Here is a 12,352-nt window from a genome sequence, read left to right as displayed (position 1 = left end):
ACCTAAAACCTGAAAATTTCCAAATCCCGAAGAAAATGTTTGAAAAACAGTTGTTAATGTCAAAAATATAATTCCAAAGGTATTTTATTGATCTAGAACTATTTTAAAGCTAAAAATCTACCCACGTGTGCTTACTACGTGATTTTCCGTTTTATACCGTGTATAACACGGACCTGTAATACTTGTATTATATATTACATCTATATCACACATGTAAAAAAATGATATTTTCAATGTTATATGATGTTACGTATGTTATATACAAAGAATACGTATTAAAAAAATATTCATCTCACCTTTTGCTTTAAACAGCCCCCTAACAGGAAAATAGCTATTTCACAAGCACTATGTCATATCTCATTTTATCTCCTGCATCACCTAAGGTATGATAACAAGAATTGATGAGAATAGCGTCAATGAGATTATATTTTATAAATGTTTCAATATTTTTATCCCCTGCTTTGTATTTTTGATAAAATGACGTCACTATATTCAAATCTCTAAAACAGCTCTCTTGGAGTATTTGTTTTTTCAAAACCTGTCAATCTATATCCACTTGCAGTGTCAGCATCCTATTATGCATGAAGAATATTTTATTGTTAACTGGTGTACAAAGCTTCATACTTCGTACTGAGATAACATCATTGAAATTTACATAATTTGAGTGTCATTTGTCGTCAATATTTGTGGTTGATGATTTGTCGTAAAAAGTCTTCTAAATAAAATATTTTGATATTACATTTCCATTACATATAATATTTTCAGGAACTTATGTTATGAGTTGTATGTTATGAGTTGTATGTTACGAGTGCCTTATAGTTTTCCGGTCTGTAATTTATATGACCTCCTGTGACCCGTGACCTGTGACCTGTGTTTTACACTAACCGGAAGGACGAAAAAATAAAAAAAATAAAATTATTTTCTCAAACTTAAAAAAAAACATATATATACCGGGTGACCCACGAAAAAGTTCGTACGGTTTTCGTTGGCTAGGGTCTGAAATAAAAGTAATATAAACTCAATCTTTTTTTTAAAAGATAGAGGATGCTCTAACTTAAACTTTGAGCTATTACTTTTTAAATTTGGTTCAGTGGTTCTTTATTTATGAGCTTTTAAAGTCAAAATTCAATCATCGGAAAGTGCAAAAACAGGTCAAAAATGAGGTATCAAATTATAAATTGTTTTCTTTATCTTTAACATTGTGTTTTTCCAGTGTGCTGATGTTTTACGACCTCGTTAATTAAAGTTGTAGGTAATTAAAGTTTGTAAAATAATAAATTAACAACGAAGTAGATTTATATAAATTTATTGTAAATATTTTTATCAAAAATATTTAGCAAATAAGCAAAATTTGCCTTCTTTATGAAAATGTCGCGTCTTATGAAAAAACAGAGAGTGTGGGTTTGCCTGGAATTTGCTAGAAAGTGTATGGTGGTGGTTCTTTTCTGAACGAATAACTTGTTAATAAATTTTGCGAAAGTAAAGAATCTAAAAAAAGTTTTAAAATTGAATAAAAATATCTAACATGCTCTTTTCTAACGATTTAACGACCTTGCTTGTTTGATTGATAATAAAACAATTTGATACCTCTTCTTTGACGTAATTTCGCTCTTTCCGAAAAGTGAATTTTGACTTTAAAAGCTCATAAGTAGGGAACTTGTGGGTCAAATTTAAAAAGTAATAGCTCAAACTTTAAGTTAGAATATCTACTTTCTACATATTAAAATTTCAAGCACTTTGAGACATTTGTTTGGCCTCGAGACGCCGAAAACTGTCCGAACTTTTTCGTGGGTCACCCGGTATATGTTTTGAGAAAACTTACATTCATACCAAACAATTAATGAACTTTTTTTAAGTAGTGAACTTGTGGTGTTATAGGTGCCATTATAGACTTATTGGAGAAAGAGCTTGCTGTACCTTTTTTTGTCCTTCCTGCTCATATAAAATTTAGTTTTCTAAAAAGTTTCCCTTTTATAATGTAGATCAGACAAGGTTGGAAGAGCAAAACTAAATAAAGTTTTTGGAAATTTCAATTTCATTTTTATTTTATATTTGGAAAAGTAATGTAATGAAACGGCGATTCTGTAAACCAGGAAATAAAAAAGAAATTAACTAAGTCATGGCTCAGAGGTGCTTGGATTGAGAATTTGACAAGACTGGAAAATTCTTGAAGGATACCTATACATAGTGTGCACCCCCCCCCTAAATTAAGGGGGGGGTTGTTGATTTGGGTTCAAAATCTTTAGGTGGGACTTCCGATTTTTTGGATTTCAGGGGGGAAAACAGGATTAGGTGGGACCTGATTTTTTAAGGTGGGATTTTAAGGTGGTTTGGTTGTAAAATTGAAACATCTCGTCAACATCAATCAATGATATATAACTTTAGTAGTTACCTTTTACTATTGAAACCTAGTGGATAATCTTGTACATATGACCTGTATTATACTTGAAAGAAGACTTAAGTTTTGCTTCCTAAATTCTGCTGGGAATTCAATTTTTTTTAAATCTTGGTGGGGGATATACTTAGTGGTGGGACCATGCATGATTGATTCTAGGTGGGGGTTTTAATGTGTGCTGGGACCTTATTTTTTTGGTGGGACCTGGACCCCCCTTGCACACTAAGCAAATTTTTTGCGAAATTCAGAAAATCTGTAAAATCCCAGGCAAAAATACCAAAGGATTTGATTACCTCTAACAGCAACAACCTTTTATAAAATTGCGGCATGTGCGCCGGATATCCCTGGCGCAGACTGAGATTGATCTTGGCGCATAGTAGCTGGCGCCCGATTTACTGTTACTATGTACACTTTAAAAAAAAGAATACGCCATGCTATTGAAAATGTTAACTTTACACAGGTTATATCAGGTTGTTAATTAAGCATAAAAATCACTTTAAAAGATATTTGTTAATCCTATCGGGCGATAGGCGGCAAGCATTCTGTAATTCTCTAATCGGCAAGTGTCTAGAACGAAGAAGAACAAATTAGACAAAACAATGGAGTGTTCGACGTCACTTGCGCGGCAAGTTACACAATTGTGTCATCACAATCGACTTTAAATACAAATAAAATGGAACGTTCTAGCAAAACGAATGATAGGGAACGTTCTCGAACGTTTAGGAACGTTGTTAGAACGCCAGAGAACGTTCTTGAACGTTCCTGATCGTTCCCTGTTATTTACTACTAGTTTAGGAGTATCTTGAAACGTTCAGAAACATTGCAGAAGAACGTTCGCGAACGTTCCTGTACGTTCGATATCGTTCCCTAACGTTCTTATTGAGTAATCTATTAGCTTTTGGACGCTTTTGGATCGTTCATGAGCGTTCTGGAACGTTCCATAGCGTTCCTAGAACGTTCCAGAACGTTTTAGATCGTTCCTGAACGTTCTGGAACGTTCCAGGAACGCTATGGAACGTTATTGAATGTTCGAGGACGCTTGACAACGTTCCAATTCATTTGTACTTCAAATCGCTTGTGATGACACAATTGTTATTTGTTAACCTATCGGGCGATAGGCGGTTAGGGGACGGGCGTTCTCTAATTCTCTGATCGCTGTCCGGTCATTTTGAATGAAAACAAAGGGCGCGCTATCAGCGAAAGTTATCGTGACATGTTATGACAGAAAGTATGATTGATAAACTTGGTGGAGTTATCAAATTGTTGTCAAAGAGATATAAGAGTAAGTAAAAATACAGGCCAGATATCAACAGTCCCATGTTATCGAGCAGTTGAAGGTATGGTATCAATTTCTATCCTTTTGCAGCCTTTTGTATTATCAGCATCAAAGTAATTAGTGGCACAAAATTTTTTGAAAATGGCTTGAGAAGTTTTATATTTCATCCATCAGATTGTTATTTCTGCCAAAAGCAAAATTTTGTCATTTTTTCAGCATTTAAAGACAATAGGATAATTGATTAGATTCAAATCTCTAAAAACTGGCCTTCCCGATTTTTTCCTACTGACAAGTTCTAACTATTCATACTAAAGGCATCTCATTCAGCATAATCAAAATATTTGGTGCAACAAAGCTTACAAACATCATACCGTGAAGTCGGGTAACTTGCATCAGTGGAGGGAAACTTACATAACCATCAAATGACCACGTGCGTTTGTGTAGGGTAAAATGGCAAAATGCAAAAATTGATTTTGGCAAAATTTTTTTGAAAAATGACCCTACAAGATTTGACTATATCCTTTTATTCCATGAAGAGATTACTTTCAAATAAAAAATACATTGACAATGAATGGGTAAGCTTTCTAGAAATCCAAACATAAATTGCATAGCTTTTACCAAAAAATAGCACTTTAGGATCAGAAACAGTCAAAAACAAGCTTTTTCCAATTTTCTTCGAGTTACAGGAATTAATTCCTTGTTTGTTTTGATCTGAAATTTTCAGTAGGGATGGCCAACATGGTTCCCTAGCTCATATCAGGGGGGGCCCGAGACGGGGGTAAGAGAATTAAAGTTTCTAAGTAAAACTTAATTATCACCCAAAAAAGTGCCTTTTTTGTCTGTATCTTTTAAATAGATAGTCCCAGCCTTATCCCTCCTTCAGTAAAGCTTCCTATACCTTTTGTCCTTCAGAAAAACCAAAAATAATAGCCTTAGTTGCTAGCTTTCAGTTCCTGTAGCCAGTAGTGTGACCCCCTGTATTTGTATTTTATTCTACGCGGGTTTTTTTAATAGAGATGTCACATGACTCAAATCCCGCAGTCTTATTGGACTAGAGAAAGTGAAAGTGAAATTGCGCGATCTGATTGGATGAAAAAAAAACCGTGAGAACTGGAACCAAATGGAATTCTCTGAAATTCTCATTCTAAAACAAGATGGCGGCGAGAAAAGCACGTCTTTTGATTTGGACGAAAGGTTGTAAATTCTGGTTGATTTTAAGGTTTTATTTTACCTTATCTCATTTACTTTAATTAGTAGAGGCTTCTTCAATGTTTGGGGAAGGTAAGTCTATAAAAGTTATTTGTTTTTCCGTGGAAAAAAGTGTTTAAAAAAGCATTTTTTGTGCTCAAGGTTTATTTTTCTTCGCAAATCTTTGTCTTCAATCTTAAATAGATGAACGAGTATTTCACTGATGGTTATGATTTTTTCACAGAACATAGTAAAACTATCTATTAATATGGACCTTTTTACAGAATTTCAAAAAATCTGTTAGTTCTGGAGATATATTGAAAAGTTTAGACATGGGTAGTTCGCATTCGTTTTCGCGTTCCCAAACCAAACGCACGTGTGACGGACCAATCAAAGCAGCAAATTTTCAAAACAAATTAACTAAGCAGCTCCGCTCTACCATTTTTGTTTTGATTTAACTTTGTATTTTAATGACTATCCAGGTCATTCATTTGAGGGCTATGCATGTTAGCCTCCACTGATGCAAATTACCCGATCTCACGGTACTTTAATGACCCTAATATTTTTGTCAAAATAGCGTCAAGAAAATGACTGGTCAACTTCAAAGGTCATTGTTTAGAATGCTAAGGACTTGATTTAAACATTCTCTACGGTGGAGAGAGCAGATAAACTCGATAATCTAAATTTATCTGGTCGCCGCGCCGGTCGTAGTCCCTGGTCGTGCGTGGCTGGTCGCTATTTCTGATCGATGTTTTTAGAAACTCCCCTTTAAAAGAATCACAACCCCTTCCCCTAATAATTCACTATTACCTTTTGGCGCAGCTTTTGGCTATGCCAAAAAAAGCCTCTGGGGCAATATTTTCCTCCTTTCTAGCCTAGACACTGGTAACTGGATGGCCTAAATAAAACCTCAGCTGCAATGGTGGGCGGATGTAATGTATCCGGAGAATTTCAATATTCAAAACAAGAGCAGTGCTCCATATCCTAAAGGGTAGGAGTTTTACGCTCCAAACGAAGGAAGATATGGCAAAGTCTACCCAGGAATCAGCTGTTTGATTGTTTGGTCTTCTTAAAAAAAAATTCAAATAAAAAACAAACAACAATTATACCTGATAACTGAGAGCCTCTATCTTCCATTTATGAAGCAATTGAGAAAGAAGACATTAGTCATTCATCAGTCAGTCTGTTTGTTCGATTAAACTGGTATGGTTTTGCAGTATTGTGCATGTGTGAAGTTGGAAGTGATCTTGATGTTTTGCTGCTCGGTGGACCCTTCTGCTCGCCGTTGGAATACCCTCGCCGTTGGAGAGAGTTATATCGGATCACCCAAAGTTACCTTCATTTTTTTATTTTTCATTTTTTTATTTTTTTATCCACGGATCGCTGATAGTCACCTTTCCGGGGGTTTTGTTGTTTGGAATTGATTAACTAACAGTTAGGTAGGCTCAGGGTTGCTAGTAACGGCTTGTCACTGTGCCGGGTGCATACTCGGCGCCTTGGGCCCCGCAGGGTTGCTAGTAACGGCTCGAATTTCAGTCAGGTTTAAAAAAGGGGTACTTTTACCCATATTATAATAACATTACCCCCGTCTTTTGCTAGTTTGGTATAATATGTTATGAATTGCGTGGATTTGCTGTGCGGCGATGGCTTAGTGGATAGGGTGCTGGCTTCCGAATCTGAAGGTCTTTCTTTGGTGGTGGTTCGAATCCCACTCGGTGCGAAAATTGGGTTGGTCGAAATTGATGGACAAATGATTGACAGGTATGAAAACTCAGTCAGAAATGAGAAACTAAGTCTCAGAAACTCAGAAACTCAGACAGTCAGAAAAGAGAGAGACAGGATCAGAGATAAGAAAATAAAAAAAAAACATGAGGGTACTTTGGGTGATCCGATGTAACTCTTTCCCTCGCCGTTTGGTAAAATTTATCATTCGCGCCATTCGCGCCATCTTTATGTAAATCTCTCGAGTCTATTTTACAGACCTAAACCTTGCATCCAATGAAATGAGAACTCGTGATTTCCCCGAATTATATAGTTTCACTTTCATTTTTGGTCTGAAAAGGGTGGAACCTCCTGGTTGTGGTATACCTGGCAGAAAAAGGTGATTATTTATTTGAAAGGAATAAGGTGATAATTCGAATATATAACATGATTGAAATTTCTTGATGTTTTCTAAAAATTTGTTTGTCTTAAATGATTTTTCGACAGAGGGAGAACCAACGGTGTAACAAAATCCGAATATACTCCAGTCGAAGCTGATCTGAAAATGCGACAGTCTTTTGAATAACTAATTACCCCACATACATTACTTTCCCTCAGTCAATAAAAACAAGATAAATTATCTTTAGGTAACTGCTGTGGGGTAATTATTTATTCGAAAGACAGTCGCGTTTGCCAAAACATCTATTTCCCTGCCAGCCAGTACTACTATTAGCACCCAGTGTGGAAACGATTCAAAGTCCACGCCGAATTGTTATTTGATTAAAGTATGGAGATACTTTAGGAATTAATAGGATTAGGGATTGATAAATTAAAAGCGCTTTATATTCTATTTACACTCTACGAGCATGAACCTTTCATGTCTTTAAAAACACATTGCTTACCTGGTTTGCAGAAAACACTTTTGGTCACAAATGGTTCAGTTTTCAAAGTTTTTAAAAACACTGAATGTCCTGTTGAAGCCTACTGCCAAATAAAGTTTCGAATGGCTAATTTTCCCGATTTTTAAGCCGATTTTCAACCTGATTTTTATCTGGTTGGCTCCGACAGGACACTGCAAGAGCTTCAAAATCGTCTTGAAAAACACCTTGAACACCAGAGAAAACACTGAATGGTTCAGAAGCTTGCCGGTGTTTCAGGTAATGCACTTTGGCTTGGATTTTATGGAGAAAATTGAGAGTTGATTCATAGAAATCCCAGGAACACAGGAAATGCTGAAAACACACCACCTCGAGAGGTAAGGTGTTTCTGGGAAATGATTTTTGCCAAAATCACCCCCAAAAAGCATGAAAGGTTCAGACAAAGTGTTTTCAGTGTTTTCGGGACTTTTTTGACATGAAAGGTTCAGGCTCTACGTTGTTAGGCGGCAATCACAAATATCTTCATTTTGCGTCCCCGTTGGGTCTAAAAAGTGAGTCGGTCGTAAAAATTTTCGGGTTTCCATTTTTCCATCCAGTTTTGGAGTGCATTCTTGGAGGAAACTGCCAGCCAGCCAGCAGCCAAAATAACCGCGTGTAATGGGTGGTTTAAAATTATGACCTTTGAACACTGTGACCTTCGACCCCAAAATGGCACATGTAATGATAAACAAAGTCAAAATGCTGCAAATGCGCTAGAAATCGCTCTCAAAAAATCGGCAATAATAAAATTTTTGAACGAAGGAAAGGTCATTGCGACATTGAAAGTCCGACAAATTTACCGACTCACCGACTCAATTCTACTCAATTTTCGAGAGTCGGTCGGGCGAAGGAAACGAACATATTTGTGATTGCCGCCTTATGACGAGGGGAATTTGATGTTCTGTTTACCGTTGCGTTGCAAAAAATATTTGATGCGGCAAAATTTCATTATTCATTATTCCTACCTGGTGCTTCCCATCTCCAACGAAGTTGAATTCCACCGTGAAATTGAGCTGCTTTCACTTTCGGAATCAAAACATTGTCTAAAACGCCCTTGTAGCTGCCCACTGCTTTAAAAAATGCCTGCCCCATTCGCGGACGTGATTGGAACCATGTTTATACTCGAGACGCACATTTTGTTAGCGAAGATGTTATTTTTGATTCACTTTGAGTGTTTTGGATAGCTTGGCACAGGAAAAGAAGAAGATAATGAGTTTTTAAGAAATAATGAACTTTTTTGAGCGGTGGCTCAAGAGCATGCGGTTGGTCGACGATAAACAGAACATCAAATTCCCCTCGCCTATATGACGGTCAAGGGAGAGCGAGGTAGATGGGTTTAAATCTGGCGTAATGAAATTGGGCGTTAGAATGGCGATGCTCCTCTCGTCTTGAAAAGCTTTGACTTACATCAATATCCTACTTTATATTCACTCCTTACACCAATACGCCAAAAGTAATTACTGCCATACGTTGAATATATTAGGCGTGCTGTTCACTAATTCCAGCCTGGAGTAGAACTAGTAAATGTTTGCAATGTTAGCATTTTTAGGCTTATGCAAATAAATGGATAGAAATACCAAAAATATTTTGTTGTAAATTGGTGTACACACCTCATACAGTTAGTGGAAGTACCTTGATTTGAAGCATGTTCAAACATGTTAGGAACATTTGGCGAGTTCCTGTACGCGGCCGCAATAAAAAATATCATAACAACACTCATTAAAAAATGGCGTTTGTGTCTTTTCTCACTTTTTTAGCCTAGACGATGTAGGAAACAAAGTAAGTATAAGCACACTGTGCTTTTAATTGGCTGAAATTTTTTTTACGTCGGAAAAACTGTCAGCAAGGATTGACCAAACTGTTATAATGAAAATTATCCAGCGCATTTTTTATCTTATCTTCTTCATCTTCATTGAAGCACTCAAGGTTTACTGAAGTTAAGCACATAAGATATTCTTAAAATCATTGAAATTCACTGAAACACCGTTTGTTGTCCGCTGCGGTGGAGTGCGGTGGCGTAACTTGTGCAGCAACTAACTCGCCTTCTGTTGGAAGATCATATTGGGCGTTTTGGTGTTACCACCCTTGAAGCAGCGGACGCCTCTGTCTTTCCGCAATTCTTTCCACCGTTTTAGATGGCCTTAACAATAGATCCAAAAGGGCGCCATAATCTTGGAAGATAATTTGTTTTGGTCTCCGGCTTTGGGAAGTAGCAATGTTTTTGGTTGTTTTCGATGGGAAATGGTAAGAAACTTAAGTTTACAAGTGTCATTTAGTTTTTTCTGGCTTATAAAATGACAGGATCCTGGATGGTTTCCCAAACTGTCAAAGTTCACAATAACGACTTTCTTTTTATTACGGAAACCAAGCAATTGAGAACAAGTCATAAAACTAAAAGTCAGCGCTCCGTAGTTAGCAATAAGCAAAAAGCTTGTCCCAAAAAATCTGAAAAATTGCAAAAAATGAAGTTTTCAGAATGTCAAAAAATTTTATATAGACATAAAGAATATCATTTCATGAACAATATGTGAAAAAATCAGAGCAGGAACATGCTCCATTGAAAAGTTATGACCAGATTTCCGATTTACGGGCTAAAATCCCTGGAAAGCTCACAAAAATTAAGATTTTTACAAAATGGGCATATAAAGGCTACAAAGTAGTTTACCTTACCAAATATTGTTAAATATTGATAATTTTGAAGTTACTGAAGAAATTAAGTCATTTCAGATGTCCAATGGAGTATTTTGGGGGTCTAAAATTCCGTTGCGCCGTGACAGTAAATCATAATTTCTAAATAAAATTGAACAAAGCAGAATTTTTTCAGTTTTTAAATGTTTAAAATATTAGACTTATAGGACTGTTGAGAATCACTAAAAGAATTCACTCTAAAACACCAAGGTGATTTTTTAGTGTACTTTAAAGTTTGCGTTGCGCCGTGACGGAAAATCCAGGTTGGCGTTTTAAAATCTTTTCTCCAAAACTTGTTCATCAATCAACTTGATGTTTATATGACATGTTCAAACAAGTCATCTGGTAATATTTAGCTGCTAAAATTTTATTTTAGACTTAGAAATAGCCAAGGGAAAAATACTAACAGATTTTTTTTCAAAAATGTTTCATTCTCATTTTTTTCCAAAAATGTCCATATTTTTTAAACAGTGCTAATTTTTCAGTATATGATTTTTGATCTTCGAAAATACATGCCTTGGGAAATATTTAATGATTGTTTTGATATTGCCATCAAATTGTTGAAATACGATGAGAATAATATATTATTCATATTTGTGATTTTCATTGTTTCATCAAATTTTAAGCCAAAATGGGCCATTTATTGACCTTTCAAGAACCAATATCTTTCCAGCACATTCACAAAAAAAATTTTTAATAGATTCTGAATATCTAATTTTTAAAATCCACAATTTTGTAGGGTGAGAGCTATAGTGCTTTAAGTAGTTTTTTCAACAGCTGGGACGAGCTTTTCGCTTATTGCTAGTTGTGACATAGTTTACAAAATTGTTAAGATAAATTACTTTTTAACAACTTTTTTCTACGTCATTTTTTTTAAGCCTCTTTGTAGGAGAATGTGTTTTTCTATAAGAAATTTTATAACATTTGATGGCAGATTAAAAAGACAATCAGAAAACGAAAGCTTTTTTGTTTTTCATTTTCGCATTTATGGGGAAGAATGAAATTTTCAGAAGATGTTTATTCGATATGAGGATTCCTATTTCCATAAATTTGCGATTCCCCATGGTTGCGAAATGGTGGCTATGGTTAATTCCCTTTGTTCTTTTGCTACTTTCTTTTGTTCTATGTGACGTAAAGACGCTTCACAAATTCAAGTACTTCCACTAACTGTCATATTATGTTATGAAGTCATTATTTTTATCATTTAAGTGTCACTTTGTCAATATTTGGGTTTGATTTAAATAGCATTTTTGTTTAAAAAATTCCCATTGCATATAATAATTTCAAATGTTATGAATTTATGTTATAGATTATATGTTACAAGTGTATTACATTTTTCTGGTCTGTAGTTTGTATGACCTGTGACCTGTGACCTGCGTTTTGAACTAGCCATACATAATGTTTTCACCGCTAATTTATGGAGTCAAAATAGTATTATGTCAAAGGCCATACACAAGGACTTTTTGTAGGGCATTACATGATGTTAAATATAATTAGAAATTAGATGCCTCCAACCACATTGTTTCCGCTTTTGTGTGTCATTGTTGTGATGCCAGAGTTTATCTTTCAGCAGTCAGGGAATTCCCTAAATTGCAGTTTAAAATTTTATAGCAATGGAGGTATAAAAGTCACTTTTTGCATTTTTCATATATATACCACAATTGCAGTATATAGAGACAGGATTCAAGATTCATATGCAGAAAAGGGGTAGAAAATAGGCAATATTTGTGCATAATTAATTATATCTTCTCAACGCACAGATGAAATATTTTTGCATCGATCAGATTTTTAATAGAGACAACCTTTTTTCTAATAAAATCATTGGCAATCTATGGTTGTTTTTCTTTGTCGACCCGCACTTGTTATTAGCTTGTGTAGGCTAAATGCAAATAAAAACTACTGTAGTTGTGGTATACTGCAATTTGGTAATTTCCCTGACTGTATGAAATTACTCCAGAAATCAAAGACCTCTTTAGAACAAAATAAAATTTTGGCTCTAAGAATACTTCTATTTCTTTAGATTTATCCCATGTATTTACATTTTTCAGGATATGAAGCAAAGAGCATCATAAACATTACTTAATGACTGCAAAAACATTACATAATCTTAGCAAATAATCACATAACAATAAGTGCTAAGAAATTGATATGCTATCAGGTTTTCCTGACATTTAGATCATTACGCTG

General features: G+C 35.3%; 1 protein-coding gene across 2 annotated transcripts in view; it reads right to left on the bottom strand.

The window, feature by feature from the left end:
- LOC136822607 (anaphase-promoting complex subunit 2-like) overlaps positions 1-6,165 on the bottom strand; it is a 61,717-nt gene extending 55,552 nt beyond the window's left edge. For both annotated transcript variants that reach the window (XM_067078871.1, XM_067078870.1), the window contains exon 1: positions 5,969-6,165. In XM_067078871.1, the coding sequence (XP_066934972.1) occupies positions 5,969-5,996 (28 nt within the window). In that variant the 5' untranslated portion in view covers positions 5,997-6,165. The remainder of the gene's footprint in view (positions 1-5,968) is intronic.
- Between the last annotated feature and the right edge of the window lie 6,187 nt (positions 6,166-12,352).

This window comes from Clytia hemisphaerica, unplaced genomic scaffold (assembly GCF_902728285.1).
Source record: "Clytia hemisphaerica strain Z4C2 unplaced genomic scaffold, Clytia hemisphaerica genome assembly, whole genome shotgun sequence".
NCBI classification, from domain to species: domain Eukaryota; kingdom Metazoa; phylum Cnidaria; class Hydrozoa; order Leptothecata; family Clytiidae; genus Clytia; species Clytia hemisphaerica.
Note: the sequence above shows the minus strand (reverse complement) of the source record. Positions and strands in the feature narration are given on the sequence as shown.